The sequence below is a fragment of the Lycium ferocissimum genome, chromosome 2 (assembly GCF_029784015.1).
Source record: "Lycium ferocissimum isolate CSIRO_LF1 chromosome 2, AGI_CSIRO_Lferr_CH_V1, whole genome shotgun sequence".
NCBI classification, from domain to species: Eukaryota; Viridiplantae; Streptophyta; class Magnoliopsida; order Solanales; family Solanaceae; genus Lycium; species Lycium ferocissimum.
Genome location: NC_081343.1, coordinates 68,701,271 through 68,718,931, shown reverse-complemented (window position 1 = coordinate 68,718,931; position 17,661 = coordinate 68,701,271). Strand labels below are relative to the sequence as shown.

The 17,661-nt window shown below is 32.0% G+C and overlaps 2 protein-coding genes, 1 long non-coding RNA gene and 1 pseudogene across 4 annotated transcripts; all 4 read right to left on the bottom strand.

Annotated features, from left to right (window-relative positions):
- Positions 1–1,337: 1,337 nt before the first annotated feature.
- LOC132047096 (uncharacterized) lies at positions 1,338–4,217 on the bottom strand. 2 transcript variants are annotated; one of them, XM_059437996.1, is made up of 5 exons: positions 4,123–4,217; positions 3,387–4,092; positions 2,106–2,528; positions 1,774–2,009; positions 1,338–1,600 (listed from the first exon to the last, which is right to left on the bottom strand). In XM_059437996.1, exons 1-5 carry the CDS (start codon positions 4,174–4,176, stop codon positions 1,346–1,348), a joined length of 1,674 nt encoding a protein of 557 aa, XP_059293979.1. In that variant the 5' UTR covers positions 4,177–4,217; the 3' UTR covers positions 1,338–1,345. The 2 variants fall into 2 exon arrangements, with proteins under 2 accessions (XP_059293979.1, XP_059293980.1); XM_059437997.1 differs by lacking the exon at positions 4,123–4,217 and having other exon boundaries at positions 3,387–3,920; positions 4,013–4,092.
- LOC132047898 (uncharacterized) lies at positions 4,190–5,582 on the bottom strand. Its single transcript, XM_059438874.1, has 3 exons — positions 4,910–5,582; positions 4,260–4,579; positions 4,190–4,203 (listed from the first exon to the last, which is right to left on the bottom strand). Exons 1-3 carry the CDS (start codon positions 5,026–5,028, stop codon positions 4,190–4,192), a joined length of 453 nt encoding a protein of 150 aa, XP_059294857.1. The 5' UTR covers positions 5,029–5,582.
- Positions 5,583–7,855: 2,273 nt separating this feature from the next.
- On the bottom strand, positions 7,856–11,385 carry LOC132048370 (uncharacterized). Its single transcript, XR_009412953.1, has 2 exons — positions 10,032–11,385; positions 7,856–8,259 (listed from the first exon to the last, which is right to left on the bottom strand). It is a non-coding gene; the product is annotated as an uncharacterized LOC132048370 (long non-coding RNA).
- A 158-nt stretch (positions 11,386–11,543) lies between these two features.
- Positions 11,544–16,782, bottom strand: LOC132048369 (uncharacterized; annotated as a pseudogene).
- Between the last annotated feature and the right edge of the window lie 879 nt (positions 16,783–17,661).

Genomic DNA, 17,661 nt, shown 5'->3' with positions numbered 1-17,661 from the left:
ATACAACTTGCAAGTGCAAGTTTTACTTCGTGAGTAAAGTTTAAAGGTTTACTACTTCGAGAGTAAATCTCATGATCTTACTACTTCAAGAGTAAATTTTAAAGTTACTACTTTGGGAGGAGAGTTCAAAATTCTACTGCTTTTGGAGTAGGGTCAAATCTTGCTACTTTGGGAGCAACTTTCTGAGTTTGCTACTTCAGGAGCAGATTTCGAAGTTACTACTTCGGAAGTAAAGCATGGAGAATTTAGCTTTTTTTGTCTTCTCAATTATTCTACCTCTTCTCGAGGTGATTCGTGACATCATCACAATCAAGAGCACGTCCATATTTATAAGCTTTACTACGCATTGTCACATTCACTTCAAAGAATGAATCCGTATTTGTTATATTTATCAAAAGTACTCATTCTTCAGGAATGGAACATATTTGAACGTGCCTTAAGCATATGAAAATATGATAACTTAGAACATCTTTTAAGATATTGCTACTTCATGAGCAAATGCAGGCCTACACATAATGTAGAGAATTTTCTCTAATATATCTCCAGTTGTAATCACAATAAGCATATGATATTACCACTTCTGGTGGTTATAAGCGTAAATATATTTTAGCCATAACATACTTAATTATGAAATATCGCCACTATTGATGGGCATATATTGCTTGCTAATTCTACAGGATGATGAAAAAATATTGAATTGCTTGACTTGTAGTAATATATAAGCGATAATCTCTACTAGATTTGGTTTGAGGTATACAACAATAAATTTGGGTGATAGAAAAATACTTACCGTTAAGGTGAGTAAATAAATTATAAATTCAAAATTCAAACCTTCTATCAGCAGCGGTTTTCATGGAGAAAGTATCGACCAATAGCATACCCCAAACAACTCGTCAATTTTGAATTACTGAAATCCAACTTAGTGGTAGATTCCGTGCTGATAACGTGTCATAAAACTATATATAACTGCAAATAAATAAGAGAAGCAAATCAATAACTTTATAGAGACGAGGGAAAGATTATATTATCATTTTTCTTGGTTTTACAAATGAGAAGGCAAAGCTCCTTATTTATTGAAGAAGTTTGCTCCTCAACCTACAATATACAACTTGTGCAATTGATGGATTCAACTTGGTACAATGAAAAAACAACTAAGATACTACTTGCAAGTGCAAGTTGTATTTAACACTTTTAAATCAAGTGGTACAATTTACAAGTGGTATGATTTACACTTTTAGTTGTATAATCATTAATAATACATCCAAAATAAAACTTTACAAATGGTTTATAACAAAAAGGTAATATGTTGCCATAATTGATACTCTACTAAAAAAATCGACTAGTATTAACAAGGGAATAGCAAAAAAGATGGCTCTACATGTATTTTCCTATGTGCAAAACTAATCCTGCTTAATTTATTGTGACACCATACTAGTTGATCTTTGGTTAGCCTCGACATGTTGAGGACCCTAGAGACTAATTTCATGTTTACTTGAGAGAAAAAATAGAGCACATGATCTGAATCCTCTTCTCTGTTCTTCCTGAACTTCCTCAATATGCAATTTCCACTTCTCAAAACTTCCTGCAGTTTCTTCTCCTTCTGCATTCCAGGAAAAAATGAAGTTAGACAATCCATGTCATTATACATTCCAGACATCAAAAACAAAAAATATGCTCTCCCTAACAACTTAAACTTTAAGATAATAAAGTTACACAGTTTGATATATGTAATCGCTACAAAAAAGGAAGTATGGGTAAAATTTATGAAATAACCTTTTCAAGATTTTTTCTAGTCTCCTGTAAAAGCTCTAAGTCCTCCAGTTCTTGAACATCTGGATGAATTCCCTTTTGACCTTTCGCCATCACACTATAGCAATCTTTATCAGCTCTGACAAAGCGCCAAAATATTCGTATTGATTCTTCCAGTATCTCCACTAGCTCGTCACTTCTAATTGAATAGTCACCTTTCTCTCTTGTTCTTGCCTTGTTTCTGTCTTTCACTCTGTCATCTGCATGTCACTTTTAAGTTTAATACACTAGATTTTACCTCTAACAACAATCAGCAACAAGAGGGATAAGAAAGTTGCATCATTTCAGAAACTAACCTCTAATAACAGGAACTTGTAGAAGATTACGAAGGTCATATCGACTCTTGATAAAATATTGAACTCTAGGCCCTTGAAAAGGTTCATTTTCTATAAATCTTTGCATTAGCACTTGAAACTGTTGAAACTCTCCAGCAACTTCATTATATTTTCGGATACCACGCGGGTCAGAATCCCACAAATTTAAAGCCTTCATATATTGCCAATGTAAAAATTCCCAAGAAAGGCACATCTGTCCAACGTATACCACTTCCAAATCACTCTGCAATTCTTTGATAAACTTTACCATTGGGTCAATGTCATGACTTTTATGTTTGAATATCCTAATATTTTGTGAGAGAAGGGATTTTAGTGTTGGACCTGAAGATTTCTGATTGAAGAGTAATTGCAACGGGTCTTTTTGCGGATCTTTCTGCAGATAACCTGTAATACATTTTGGATTAGAGCAGCAACAGATTAAAAAAAGATTTAAGTTATACACTGACACAGTAAAGAAACAACAAACTATTCCGCGAGACGCCTAGATGGGGCATTTTAGGGAAGAAAACTATGATCCCCTACGTAATCAGTCAATCCTAAAAATATTTTAATTAGAATTCGAGGTCAAGATCTTCTTAAGCAAACTGTTTGTTGTTGAACAAACTTATGGGTGTGAATTATGACAGTATAAAAACCTCAACTTTCCAGATATGATCATCATACACAAAAAGTCGCCATAGACATTATTATAATTCTTTTACTTGTATATTCTGTTTCGATAGCAGCTATATAATAAGAAAGAAGCATGTACGTATTCTAGAAAGTACAGTAGTATCTAATAAGGACATTTTGTTGCGTAATCTTCCTATTGTTCACATGTATGGTCCTCAACAACATTTTTGACATAGTCAAATGGAATAAACATTAAAATAAGAATGTCGAATGTGTATGAGTGTATCATTATCTAACCTTTTGTTTTTCGTATGGACAACATAAAATAGGAGGTAGTAAGCCTTTTCACTAGGGCCAACTTTGTTTCTTACATCATGGATCCAATGCATTGAATTTGATATTATTATGAATTTCAGAAGCCCAAGCTAACAAGATCTTGTGGGTCCAGTATTAAACTTTTTGAATAATTAAAGGTTAGCCACTTTATTCTATTTTCACTCAATTATGAAATATGATGATAACCGTGGACACTAATCTCGGTGTGCCTATTACTAAAAAAAAATTAACTTTTATACGCTGACAATAATTTATAAAAAGAAATTACGTAGTTAGTTTAGAGTTGTCACTGACCTATTGCATACATCTTCTGATACGTCAAGATATCAAATTTTCGCATTTTCTCTCGATAACTCTTGTAAAATTTGTGAAGTTCGCTCATGCAATCTTCACGATGAAGCATTTCATCAATCTTCCATGGTTGTAATTCGTCCATTGTTGGAGACTCAGATTCTTCCAAAATAGTAGGCAGACCCGTGGCTCTGACTTTTCGAATTTCCATCTTTAATTGTTCAATCAATTCTTGATGTTCCCATAGGGACTCTAATTTGTTTGCATCCCCAGAAGAATCAACAATAGCTGTATTTGTTGACTTGAGATTTTCAGACTCTTGTGGACCATTTACTATTAACTTGTCATCTTCTGTAACAAATTCTACATTTTTAACCATGCCCAAATCTTCATCAAAATCATTCTGAGATAAAAATAGTAAATCATTTTTCTGTTCCTCTTGTTCTAATTTCCCTAACTCTTCCACTAAATCACTATCACTATCCTCAAAATCCTCAGATTCAAGATTTTCTTCAGACATTTCAAGATTTTTTAACTCTGGATCAATATCAGTATTCAAAGGATCAAGCTCTAAACCACCTCCAAAGTCATCATCTGATAAAAAGCCATCACTGTAGGAATTTACTAACCTGCTCATAAGTGAACGCATATGATCAAAACCAATTGATACAGTATCCGAATCCGTACCCGAAGAAGAATCTTTCTCTGATTGAAACAAAAACTCATCAGGAAAATCTGAATCACCCAAAAATTGTTTGCACACGGTATCTGATTTTCCCTTCGTTAATTTCATTCCTTCAATTTCCTTAATTTCCTCTTCCTCCTCAATGCCTTCTTTTTCTTCGTCCGAATTAAACACATGTTTCATATCAGGACCAATTTCTTTAACATTCAAGTTCACAATCTCAGGTTCTTGAATAATGCTGCTAAAACTCTTTCCTGATAGTTCAACAGTTTGTGTCTTGTTTTTACTAAATTCCTCATAAGTTGGGAATTTAAACTCAAAACAAAACTCAGTTTTCTGCATATCGTCTTTCTTGTCCAAATCCACAGACTCAACAAATTCCTTAAAAGCATCAAACTGTGGTTCAAATTCTTCCTTGTCCTTCACATTGTCGGATTCTTTCTGGTCTTTTTCTTCAGGCACAACTTCAAATAATTCTGAATTGTCCAAAGGAGCCTGACCCCTTCTTAATCTGTAATTCCAAAAAAAGGAAAAAAAACTGAGAAATGTGATTTAATCACAAACAAATTAGAAATTACTCCCTTTATCCCGAAGTATGTGACATTTTTCACTTTTTCATATTCAAACTTTAGAATTTGACCCGTGTGTGAACATATAATCTTTAAATTTTTCGAAATAAAATTTACATATTGGAAAACTAGATAAAAATTACTATAAGTCACAAGAATTAATAATTTAAAATATTTAAAAAGCATATGAAAAACTAGTTCGACTATTGAAATTCGAACACTGTCACATAATATGGGACGAAGGGAGTACTAAAAAGAATGAAATTTGATACCTGAGGAACAATGTAGGGATGAAGTTGAACAGAAGAAGCAAATAGATGGAAACAGAGACAAATAGGGTAGCAAGTAACAAGAACACTTTTTGATAGACAAAACTAGAATAAAAATCCATATTTAGAGAAACCACAAGGGTGTAAAGAAAGAAGAAATTTCGAAATTGCCCATGGACTTAACAGCACTGTGCAAAATTCAGTTTGAAGTAAAGAAACAGAGGAAATTTGAAGGAAAACTCATAGCACTTTTGAATTTTGCAGAGCAAGAAACCGACACAACACCTGTCAAAAAAAAAAACACGAACTCATGTCAAACGTTGAAAATTTTTGCAAGAAAAATCAATTGTGGGTTGAGAAATTGAAACCTGACCTAACTGGAGAATTTTTCAGAGATTTAAGAGCAAATATACTTAGAGAGAATGATGATAGCAACCAGTCACCATCTTGGCCTAACTATGGTTTAATCTAAAGAAAGAAGAATTGAGTTTGTTATAGAAAAATCAGTCTACAGAATCGGAATTATCAGTTGACAAGTCCTGTTCTTGTTGCTTATTCTTTGCTGACTTGGATATTGGAGAGTGGAGGTGGGGGGTTGATAGTGGGCACGGTGCCACAAGTAGATATATAGGGGTAAACTGGGGTTTAAGACACAGAGAGTTAATGTGTCCTCTATTTTATCAGTTTGTACTTTGTAGTCGGCTGCATTTCCATTTAATGGATGGTTCCCTTTATTTCCCTTCTCTCTATTTTTGCAAGTTCTATTTGAGATTAGACACATATGAGCTGACTTAGAATTAATAGTTAAGAATTAATTAACTAAAACAAATCTCTAATTATGATTTATATAATTAATAACTTATCCATAAATATAGAATATTTTCTCTCTCTATTTTACTTTTCTTACCCAGTAAAATATCTTTTCTGATTTACCCGATTTTTTTTGCCCTACGCAGAAATAGACCGCATTATTCAATTGGTGATATTTTTCATTTTTTTTCAATTATGATGCTTACTAATTTATATAATGTATACCCTATTATTCAATCGGTAACGGTATATTTTTGAAAGAGTTGTCTATATTCTGAAAAATATCACCATTAAAGAGTTGTTATAATTGAAAAAAATGAAATATTAAAATAGGAAGAGATAAAAAATATTTTAATATATTTATGAATAAGTTATTAATTATATAAATCTTGATTAGGGTTTTGTTTTAGTCAATTAAAACTTATTCATTAATTCTAACTCATGTCAAGTGTCTCTAATATAAGATAGAACTTGAAGAAAATGAAGAGGAGCTCAATCCCCATTTAATAGGAAAAAGGGATTAAAAAGTACTCCTATTAAATTATTTTAGTTTTATCATTTTTAGTATACTTTGAGAATAGTCGTGCTCACCAAATTATGTCGTACTTACTCTTGACCGAGAAAAAACTTCAATCTGAAAAATAATTTAAATATTATATAATTAAATGTAGAAGAGTAAAATGAGGGGAAAAAATGTCAAGTATTTTGATACATGAAATCCGTTCAATTATCTAAATTTGTTAAAATCAAGGGTAAGTACGAGACGATTTGTTAACGGCAGAGGTATATATAATTGGCCACAAATTGAAACATGGGAGTAACAATAATAATAACTGCATCTGGTCCCAAACAAATTGAGGTCGATTATGTAAATTCTTAATATTCCATTTAAGTTCAACTCATTCACACCAGATATTATGTTAAATAAAGGAATTTTACGATCATCTAATTGTTTATATTTCCTACTTAAGTTTTAATTTGTGCATATTATGCAGCGGACTCTGTCAATTATTTTTGTAAAGATCCTACTTTAAACAAATTTTTTGAATGGACATAATTTGGAATTGAGCGATTGGCGTGTTTGCGTCTAAATTGTGCTAAGAAGGAAATTTCTTTGCTTTTGCTCACACCGCGTTGATTCTAATGGTAAAACGGTACTATTCATAATTACATGCTCTCAAAAGAAGAATGATAAAAACTAGGTTATTAATGAAAGTTGAATTTTTTTAGGCAGCTTTGGCCTCTGCATAATCTAATCTAATTACACAAAATAAATGAGCAATCTATCCCCTACTAATAAATTTTCAATAAATGAATTAAATTTATCCCCTACCATTAAATATTTTTACCTACTTACCTAACTGTCAATGCATCATCGCTAAATTGACCAACCCATAAAGTAATTATTGCTATTCTATCTTTATATCACTCTATTTGATTTAATCTTTGTGGATTTGTTTTTTCAAGCTTTTTATGCCTTTTCGTCATTTAACCACCTTGTAAGCATATTACTATTAAAGAAACAAAATATATCTTGGATTGCAGTCCCTGTGAAATATTTACTTTATTTGTTTCAATTCATATCGTTCTCGCTCAGGAAATCGACAAATTTAACAAGTTAAATTGAACTTAATTAATCATCATTAATATAAAAGTTAAAAGGTACACGAAAATGTTATATGTTGCAATTCAAATATCGAATGGTGAATAAAAATCAAATTTTGAAATAGTAGTCAAATTTTATTTATTTTAGAATTTGAAAATAGCGAAAGGGACAAATCTTTTTATTGGTAGTCATAGTTCTTCAATGAATCTTTTTCGGAAATTTCTTTTTACGTATGTGTGAGTTCACAAGATGTCGGTTTTATGATATTTTGACAGCGAGGTTGAGGAGAAAACATAGAGCTTGGGAATCACATTCTCATCGAACAAATGCGTGGAAATTATCAACCACAGTGATAAATTACGTATAGTCTTTATATTGCTATTTGTAAACCAAAACCCACGCGTACATAACGATGATAAATGCGCATATTAAAACACAACAAACGAATATTGGTTTTGTGTTTGACGAAAATTCCCCTACACAGTCAAAGATCGTAACAACCACACTGCAGACTTTTATAATTGCAACAAGAATATGGAATTAGATACTCCCTCCATTCATCTTTATTTGTTCACAATAAATTGCATTTTCTTCATCATAATATCCACATTTATAGGTGTATATCTTAAGTCTTGAGAGATAATTTGGGGGAAAGTAATTAATATATGTTTTTCTCTTGATATGCTAAAGTGGACATTCTTATGAGTTATGATTCTCGTCTCATCTTGCAGATGATTTATTCTCCGGAGGAAGCAAGTGCAAATTCGACATCTCTTTCCTGAAGGAAATCAAGTTGCTCACCTGTTAGCAAAGGAGGCTTCAAAATCTAAATCTAGTCGTGTTAAGAAATATGCTATACCACCTACTTTTGTGTTAAGACAACTAAGTACTGATCTTTCGGGTAGTTTACTATGTACAAAGTATGTCAAGGTTGACACTTGTAGTCTCGAGTCCGGAGCCAAAAGGTATAAAAATACACGGTATAAACCAAAAGGGGGCGGCCAAAAATTTACATACCAAAAGGGGTATAACGTGGATCAGCCCACGTTATACCCCAATTTTTTTTTTAATTGTCGGACCATTGAAGCCGTAAAAAAAAAAAAACAATTTTTTTAATAAAACGTGAATCCCTCCACGTTTTACAAACATAATTTGTAAAACGTGGAGGGATCCACGTTTTGCAAACATAAATTTTTTTCACCCACGGTTTAGGATTTAATTCGTAAGACGTTGCCTCTATTTAAATCATATTCGATTATGTTTTTAATAAAAAAAAATTATTGATTTTTTTAATTTTTAAAGCCTATAGTTAATTTTAGTGAATAACTCAAATAAATATTTTAATACATGCAATAATTAAATATGTGTTATATATGCGAACGTAAAATAAAAAATAAAATATAAGTTAAATAAACGTCACACATTAACTTATTAATAAATGTTAAATTACATGATAACTATTAAACGGCACAAGACATGTTTTATTTTTTAAGATTTTGATTTAAACGTGTTATTTTTTAATCAAGACATAACTTTATTTTGAATATAAATCTAAGTCTAAAAAATATAAGGTGAAAAACTAGTTGTAAAATGGTCAAACTTTAGATGGTCATAACTTTGCGCTCGGACATCCGTTTTACGCGTTTTTTTTTTTGAACTTGCGTATTTTTTCGAGATCTATGCTGACAAACCGCCATAGGCCGAGCCGATTTTTAAAAAAACACCTTTTATCCCATTCAATTTCAATTTTCCCCCAAATTGGCCTGAAATTTTCAGTTTTAGTTACTTATAAGATGATGATATGCAATAGATTTCAATGTAAAAATCCGGGGGTAATGTAGTCATGTGAATGTCAATTTCACTCGCGATTTTAATTTTTGAAAATAAAGTCGACTAATTTTCTCGACATATAAAGTTGACTAAAATAACCTTACGGTCAAACACTAAGTTTTTTTCAAACAAATTTAATTATTGAAATTAACTATATGCTTTAAAAATGAAAAAAAGCAATAATTTTTTTTTATTAAAAAAAAAACGCGTAAAACGGATGTCCGAGCGCAAAGTTATGACCATCTAAAGTTTGACCACTTTACAACTAGTTTTTCACCTTATATTTTTTAGACTTAGATTTATATTCAAAATAAAGTTATGTCTTGATTAAAAAATAACACGTTTAAATCAAAATCTTAAAAAATAAAACATGTCTTGTGCCGTTTAATAGTTATCATGTAATTTAACATTTATTAATAAGTTAATGTGTGACGTTTATTTAACTTATATTTTATTTTTTATTTCTGTTCGCATATATAACACATATTTAATTATTGCATGTATTAAAATATTTATTTGAGTTATTCACTAAAATTAACTATATGCTTTAAAAATTAAAAAAATCAATAAATTTTTTTTATTAAAAACATAGCCGAATATGATTTAAATAGAGGCAACGTCTTACAAATTAAACCCTAAACCGTGCGGGAAAAAAGTTATGTTTGTAAAACGTGGATCCCTCCACGTTTTACAAATATAATTTGTAAAACGTGGAGGGATTCACGTTTTATTAAAAAATTGTTTTTTTTTTTTTTACGGCTTCAATGGTCTGACAATTAAAAAAAAAATTGGGGTATAACGTGGGCTTTTGGTATGTAAATTTTTGCCCGCCCCCTTTTGGTTTATACCGTGTATTTTTATACCCTTTTGGCTCCGGACTCTGTAGTCTCCTTGCTAGTCTGGGCAATCAAAGTGTCCTAAGTGACACAATGCAATGTAATATTTTGCACTCTACTTAGTAAGTAATATAATTATCCGTATTCCTCAAATAAAAAGAATAAAAAAAGTGAAATTTATTTTTAGTATAGTGACCAAGTTAAAGTGAAAATTTATTTTTAGTATAGTGGACAAGTAAAAGTGAAGGGAAGGAGTATTTCTTTACAATTTCCTCCAAGTAAAAGTGAAATCTAAGTATATTAGTTGTCTTTTAAGGATCGCATTGATCATGTTTAATTAGATATTTGTTTATAATTTCCTCAATTTCATTTTCTTGTTTATATCTACATCTCTATTAGTATAAGTTTTCGATTAGCCTCTTAAATCTAGATGCTTTTTTCATCTTCAGCTACCAATTTTTCATTCAGAACTTGTTACTGACTTTATAAGCCCTTGTTAGTTCACAATCATTTTTCAATATCACAATAAAGTTAACAGTGTTATAAATAGCTGCTTTTATGTGTCGTTTATCGTTCTGCTTTTTATCGATCACATGACAAACATGATTAACAACACTAACTGTATTAGATGAATTATGGTTCATCATATTCAATTGGCTTAATATGAGTTGTATGATCATGTAAAAGATTTTCACTTGATGCTACACACACTGTAACTTAGTATGTATGCAGTCACTTTAAAATGTCTACCTTTTTAATTAAGATCTCAATCTTAAAACTCAGATCTAGGCTGCCCTTTTTTCTTATGACGGCTTATTAATTATGGTCACGTAATTAGTTACTAGACCTCAATTTGACTGCTCCTATTGGCTACTGATTTATAAAAGGAGAAGCTACTTGCTGTTTCTGAAAAGGTTCCTAGATATATATTGGACGGTGGATACAGAGACACTCTAATAAATGAATGAAAAATAACTTCAGATTGTGACAATGAAGAGGAAGATTTTCACAACTAATCAGGTCCCGGGGCAGAGCTATCTGGGAAATCTGGGAAATCAATTGACCCCTCCTCGTCTAAAATTTACACTGCGCATATTGACTCTGCGTAGTGAAAATCCTGAGTTTGCTATTAAATTGATCATGTTCACATGAATATTGGCGTAATTAGACGAAGATTGAAAACCCTATGTGAATGACTCAAGTTTGTTGCTTTGCTAATTAGGTAGAAAATGGAAAATGAAAAGGGTCACGCCTTTTTTGATGTCTTTTCAGCACTTTTTCTAATACTCCTTCCGTTTTAATTTATGTGAATCTTTTCGGAGTACGAGGGTCAAACTTTATAATTTTGACCATAAATTTCGACAATGATTTTTCCAGTTTGTAAAAATAAAATTTATATATTTAAAAAGTACTATAAGTCATGATAATTTATAATCCAAGTAATTCAGAAAAAATGTAAGAAAAATGCGATCAAAGAACCACCTCGTCGACTCTCCAAATAGTAATAAGTTTACATAAATTAAAAAAGAAGGATTAGAATTAAATAATCTTGTTACTACCCCAGTATACTCATATTCAAGGAGTAAATAATCTCACACTTTAGTTTTGCTTTTGGGCCGAATTTCTTGGCTTTTTGGGCAATATAACAGGGGCCACCACTTATGTTTTCACTGCTTTTTCAAACTGAAAGATTTAGTTAGATTTTAAATGAATAGTAATGCTGAAGTTGATTATGAGATGTTTAAGTAGTTACATGAAAAGAACATGCAAGGCATAAGTAAACAATTTGTGTAATTTTTCTGTCAGCGCAATTAAAACATTAAAAAGTACTATTTTGAGACAAGACTAAAAAGAAGTAAAGATATTTAGTTTGGAACGGGAGGCGATAATTTAGCGATATGGAAAACAATATTCCAGTACTTGAGGGCAATATCTTCCACTAACAATATTTATTTCAAATTACAGTATAGTATTAGTTTGTGATAGTAGAAAAGAATAAATAGAGATGAAAACAGAACGTTTGAAGCGCTGCTGGAGGGGGAGCGTTCGGCATATGGTCTCTCAAATTTCATTTTATTATATCAAAGTCACTAGTTATTTTTCCAGAATTAAAAAAAATCACTCAATTTTATCTAAGCATTAGAAAACTCACAAAACTATTTTCTGTAATAAAAATATCACTCAACTATGGCTAAGCATCAAAGAAAGTCATTATGATGAAACAAATGAGACATTTGATATGATACTCAAGCAAAATTGATTACTTTTTTGTTATAAAAAATAATTTATGGACTTTTTATGATATTTGGCCAAAATTGGGTAATATTTATGTTACAATTTAACGGCTTTGGTGCAATAAAATAAAATAAAAGGTTGAATGATTATTTGTAAAATTATCCCGGGAGTGGAAGCGCATAGTGAGATTACATCACACCAACGCAGTGTTAACTCCGGCATATACAGTGAATTTTGAGTATATCTAACTCTATTTGTACAACTTCGAAATCGAAATATTAGGTTATGTGGAATTATTGAACTGGGTGGTTAAATTATCCTCCAGTGTCATGACGTGATTGCATATGTTCGTACGTAAAGATGAGACGATAAGGCTCCTAATAAGACAATATATGAAGCTCTCAAGTGTGGTTCAAATTGAAGGTGCCATATCTGCGGTTATTAAGAAAACAATCTATCAACATGACACGTCGGTGTACTATTTCAGTTTTAATGGTTAAATGGGCCCCTCAGATTGTTTCTAAGTTTAGGGAATAACAAAAAGTTTTCTATAGATAGGATAGGTTTGATTTTTCTTTTACTTCGAAACCAAGGACCATCGTCAATAGGAAAGTCTAGACTGAACATGTACACCATTCGACAGGACATGGCCATGGTAAGTTGACATGAACATTAATGCAGTAAAACTTAATGCATAACTTTTATGGAAGAAAAGAAATTATACGCACCTGAGAAATTGAAGTTTAGTGGATATTTACGCTAAACTATACACCACCATTCCACCTTCAGGCTAGACCTTCCTTGTGTTTCTGAAAGGTGATGATATCAGTCTTGAATGACTTAGCTAAAATATTGTCATATTGAACATAGAGTTAGGAACAGAAACAGTGCCTGCATTTGACACTTTCAAATGCAGATATAGCCCGAGCACAATTGTTAGCTTCAGCATTGTACTAGAAATGACCAAGCCCTTTAGGGAAAATGAAAAACTTCTCCAGTTTGCAATGTTTAATTGAAGATCTTGTTCATGGTTTCAATGAATCCCACTTGCAGTCTGCCTGAGACAAGGAAAAGTAGCTTGGCGGAAGGGGGATCATCGTCAACGGGATTGACAGAGATTGCATAGGAAACACTTTGTTCATTCAGGGCTGGAATTAAAAGAGGATTTTCATTGCTGGAATTAAAAGAGAATTTTCATTGTCTTTCCTAGACATGGAAAGCAGATGAACTTGTACCGCTGAAAACAAAAATGACACTAACGAATCCAGCTTGTTGAGTTGTCGTGTTTAAGGAAAAGCTCAGCAATGCAAGAACTAAGATTGACATCTCATAAATTTTCGTCTCAACACACTGGCACAGGCCTTTTTTGGGGATGGTGTGAGGGTATAGAGACGGCAACAGAGAGAAATCTACACCAAGCACATTTTCGTACTAATTACATGATTACTTGATCATCCTCACCCAACAATTTTTTCCGTCAAACATTAAATATTGAAACTATTCTCAGTTAATTTCTTATTTCTTACGACTTCGTTACGTAAGGAATAAGGAATCCAGTACCTAACAAGTTGCCACATAGATTGAGAGAGAGTACAATGATCTTCCAACTTATCGAACATGCAGCTGTAAATCTGCAACGAAGGAAAATTTCTTACACTTCAACAAATCTTTATTAAGATACTTACCGGTATAAGTCTAAACTTCACTGGTGCAGCTGCCTAGTGCATGATTCTACAGCACTTGAAAATTGAAAGAGACTTAGCTCAAGTATAATCTACATATTCACATCTCCCCTGAGTGTGTTTTTGAGAACTACTTAAATTTTTCTTAGCCTAGCTCAAACGTGCCTACTGCATGAAATGACATGAACTATGAGGTTACCCTAAAGGACTCATGGTAATAGTCTTTTACATCTCCTTTCCCCCATTGTTTTCCTCCCATCACCTATTTTCCCCACAACCACAACATCTTAACAAATGGCCACTTGTTACCTGCCAAAACAATGCACCATAACATGATTGGCTAATGTCCTGCGAAGGTCACCTTTAGGTACTCCAAGCTTGTATCACTAGTAGACATGAACTAGAAAATGCATATAGACATTTCCGTAAGCTGTTTCATGTTACTTCAAAAATAAAATATTTCAGACAAGTAACCAGAACTTGGACAATACGAAGGCGAAGGAGCGAACTTTCACCTTATAACATTAAAAAAGTACATAAAGAACACTACTTGTGATGGCACGCTCGAAGGAAAGAACATATAATATCCTAAGAAGCTATAGAAGCCCTATACTCTGAGCAAGAAAATCAAATGGGACACTGAGCAAGCTTAATATAAAGGGAATTCAAGAACCTTAATTTCAAAACCTCCTTCACAGTGACAAATATTGCACCCCTATAATTTCAACAACTGTTAGTTTCAAGAGGAGAAAAATGCAAAAATTCAGGGGAGGGGGATCTTGGAAGAACTCTCCAGTGTAAGGCAGATTAGGAACCCCAAATGAGTTATTGAGGTCACATCACAATTCAGATACTGCAAAATATTAAATAATCTATAAAATGACATCCTAAATGAAAGATTCCAACATTTAAGTGGAGAAGGGTAGAAAGCGTCCTTAATCTAGCGGGTTTAAAGATGTGCCCATTGGCCTTGGAGATTTCTCGGTTATAAAAACTATCGATAGTATTGAAATATGATGTAATCTAATCCTCTGATTAGAAGTAATTGTAATCAGTTAGAGGATTAGTTAGTTAAAAGGGTTAGTTAGGAGGTTGTTAGAGTTAGTGGAAGAATGCACATGTGTGCACATGGGACCGCTGCCAGCTAAGCTACAGGTGGCAATTTCCCACAACTATAAATATCTCCTTCCTTCACATTTTGTAACTGATCGATCAAAGCAATACAAAATATCCTCTTCTTCTTTCTTCTATACTCTGTGTTTCTCAAGGCTTGCAATCTCAACAGATGAGCTTCAAGCTCAATCCAGTCTAGCTCGTTAGATAATTTCATAGATAGATTCCTACATCTTGATTACCTCAAGATTACTCATCTACAGGTACACATGAACAACCTTCATTTTGCAATACAACATAGTATTCAAATTGCAACAGCCCTTTTTGACTTGCTTAGTGCTGTAAACTACTCCCTCCGGTTCAAAATAAGTGTTCACTTAGTCTTTTGCATACCCCTTAAGAAAATCTAACTCCTTGAAATAATTGGTATTTTGACTAAACTATCCTTCATTAAATACTAAATAATCAATATAGTTTCTTGATTACATAAAAACTCACTTATCTAAACAGGGGTAAATTTGGAAGAAATTAATTAATTTATTCTTGATTGTGAAAGTGAACACTTATTTTTAACCAAAATAAAAAGGCTAAATGTACACTTATTTTGAAACCCAAGAATCGCATAATTATAAAACACATTCTCCCTCGGAACTACAACGACAACCACCTTAACACCAATGTAAATAAAGAAACCATCAAGGTCAGTTTGGATATATCATTTAACAATAACCCAGTTCAATCAGAATTATCCTCTCTACATTGCTAATAACAACCTCCAAACAAGTTAGCTTATACAATTTATAAAAAATGTAAAGATCTAGAATGAAAGAACTGAATTAGTAACCTAAAGGTCAACCGAATTCACCTCTCAGAGCAAAACCAGTGGCGAATTTATGTGGTAAGAAAAGGTCACGTTAACCATGCTCATCCGATTAAATTCGATATATTATGTATATAATTTTTAAACTATATCTAGTATTACCTTATGGAACTCATGCTACAAAAGGCTTAGTGGTTCACTTGATTGAAAGCTAAGTTATTTACCTATAGGTTCAAAGATCAATCCCCACTCAACGCATTTCTTTCCTCCTTTTTTGTAGTAGTGCACTCATCTTTTAGAAATCCTAAATTCACTATCACATCCCAAGAACACACTGCCTTGGCCCTCCAAGCAAGTTTCCAGAAGAGTCATTTAAACTAACCCCAACAGTAAAAAACCCCACAATAAACACTAAAATAACTCATACTTGTCCTCCAAAACCAAACGCTACCCACCATTCTCACATTAAATCCAATACTTTTCTTTTCATCCATCTCTTTATTCATAGCATCAAAAGCCCATTTCTCCACATACGACCCTGAAGAAGCAAAACCAACTTTTTGAGTGGTCTCATTACCCTTATAAATAAATAAAAAAAGTGGAACATTAGTATCAGAAAGTGAGAGTGAATCATAGAAAATAGCAGCTACAATATCTTCCAAGTATAGAGTGATTTTCTTGTTGGGGTTTTGAGCAGAAAAATGGAGATCCCAGTTGGAAGTAATGAGGGAATTTGAAAGATTGAGGTGTGAAACAGCGAGTGATTCCACTTGGATATTAGGCATACCGGGAAAAATAATGAGAGAGATTGTGAAGAGAACTATTCCGATGATTATTATAGAAGCAACGATTAGGGTTATTACTCGGCGGAGAATAGTATTAAGCATTGATGCGTACGGGTTAGCCATGGAGCATCAGATCGTTAGTAGAACTTTAACGTTTAGTTCCAAATGCCAGGGGATATACGAGTATTTGGATAATAAGACTTAAAAAGGATTTTTTTTCAATACGTACAAAAATTGGATAATACCCCTCCGGTATGCCTGTTAACCGGTTTAACCGGAACCGGACCGGTAACCGGTTAGGGAACCGGCCGGTTTCCGGTTAAAAAACCGGAACCGTTTAACCGGTTCCGGTTTAACCGGTTCCGGTTTACCGGTTTGAAACCTCAAACCGGAACCGGTCCGGTTAAAAACCTTCAAAACCCTTTTTTTTTTTTTTTTTTTTTGTATTATATATATATATTATAGTATTTATTAGTATATTGTAGGTATATTTACATATGTTATACAAGTTTATAAGTAAAGTTTAAATATTCTTGACTAACGCTTAATATAAAGTAATACGGAATATACGTGTATATATATATATATATTAAGTTATATGCTTAAGTTAACACTATATACTATATATACTTATTATAATACGTATATATATCAATATACGTAGGTTATATAACTATATATATATATATATATATATATATATATATATATATATATGTTTAAGTTATATACTATATATACTTATTATAACTTATGTTATTTATAGCTTAATTGTTTTCTAAGTTTATAAATTCGTATATACGTATACATATATATATATATATACCTAAAATATAGTAAGAATATACTTATATATATATCAATATATGTATATATATAGGTTATATAACTTAATATATATAAATATGTTTAAGTTATATATAAGTATAACTTATATATATATATATATATATATATATATATATATATATATATATATAACTAAAATATACTAAAAATATACTTATATTTTTAGTTATATACTTATATATATGTATA

Coding starts and splice junctions, on each gene's coding strand:
- LOC132047898 (XM_059438874.1), bottom strand. CDS start 5,028: ATGGATTTTTATTCTAGTTTTGTCTATCAAAAAGTGTTCTTGTTACTT. Junction 4,580..4,909: donor ATCCCTACATTGTTCCTCAG/GTATCAAATTTC, acceptor TTGGAATTACAG/ATTAAGAAGGGGTCAGGCTC.
- LOC132047096 (XM_059437996.1), bottom strand. CDS start 4,176: ATGAAATTAACGAAGGGAAAATCAGATACCGTGTGCAAACAATTTTTG. Junction 2,010..2,105: donor ACAAGTTCCTGTTATTAGAG/GTTAGTTTCTGA, acceptor AGTGACATGCAG/ATGACAGAGTGAAAGACAGA. Junction 1,601..1,773: donor CTAGAAAAAATCTTGAAAAG/GTTATTTCATAA, acceptor CCTGGAATGCAG/AAGGAGAAGAAACTGCAGGA.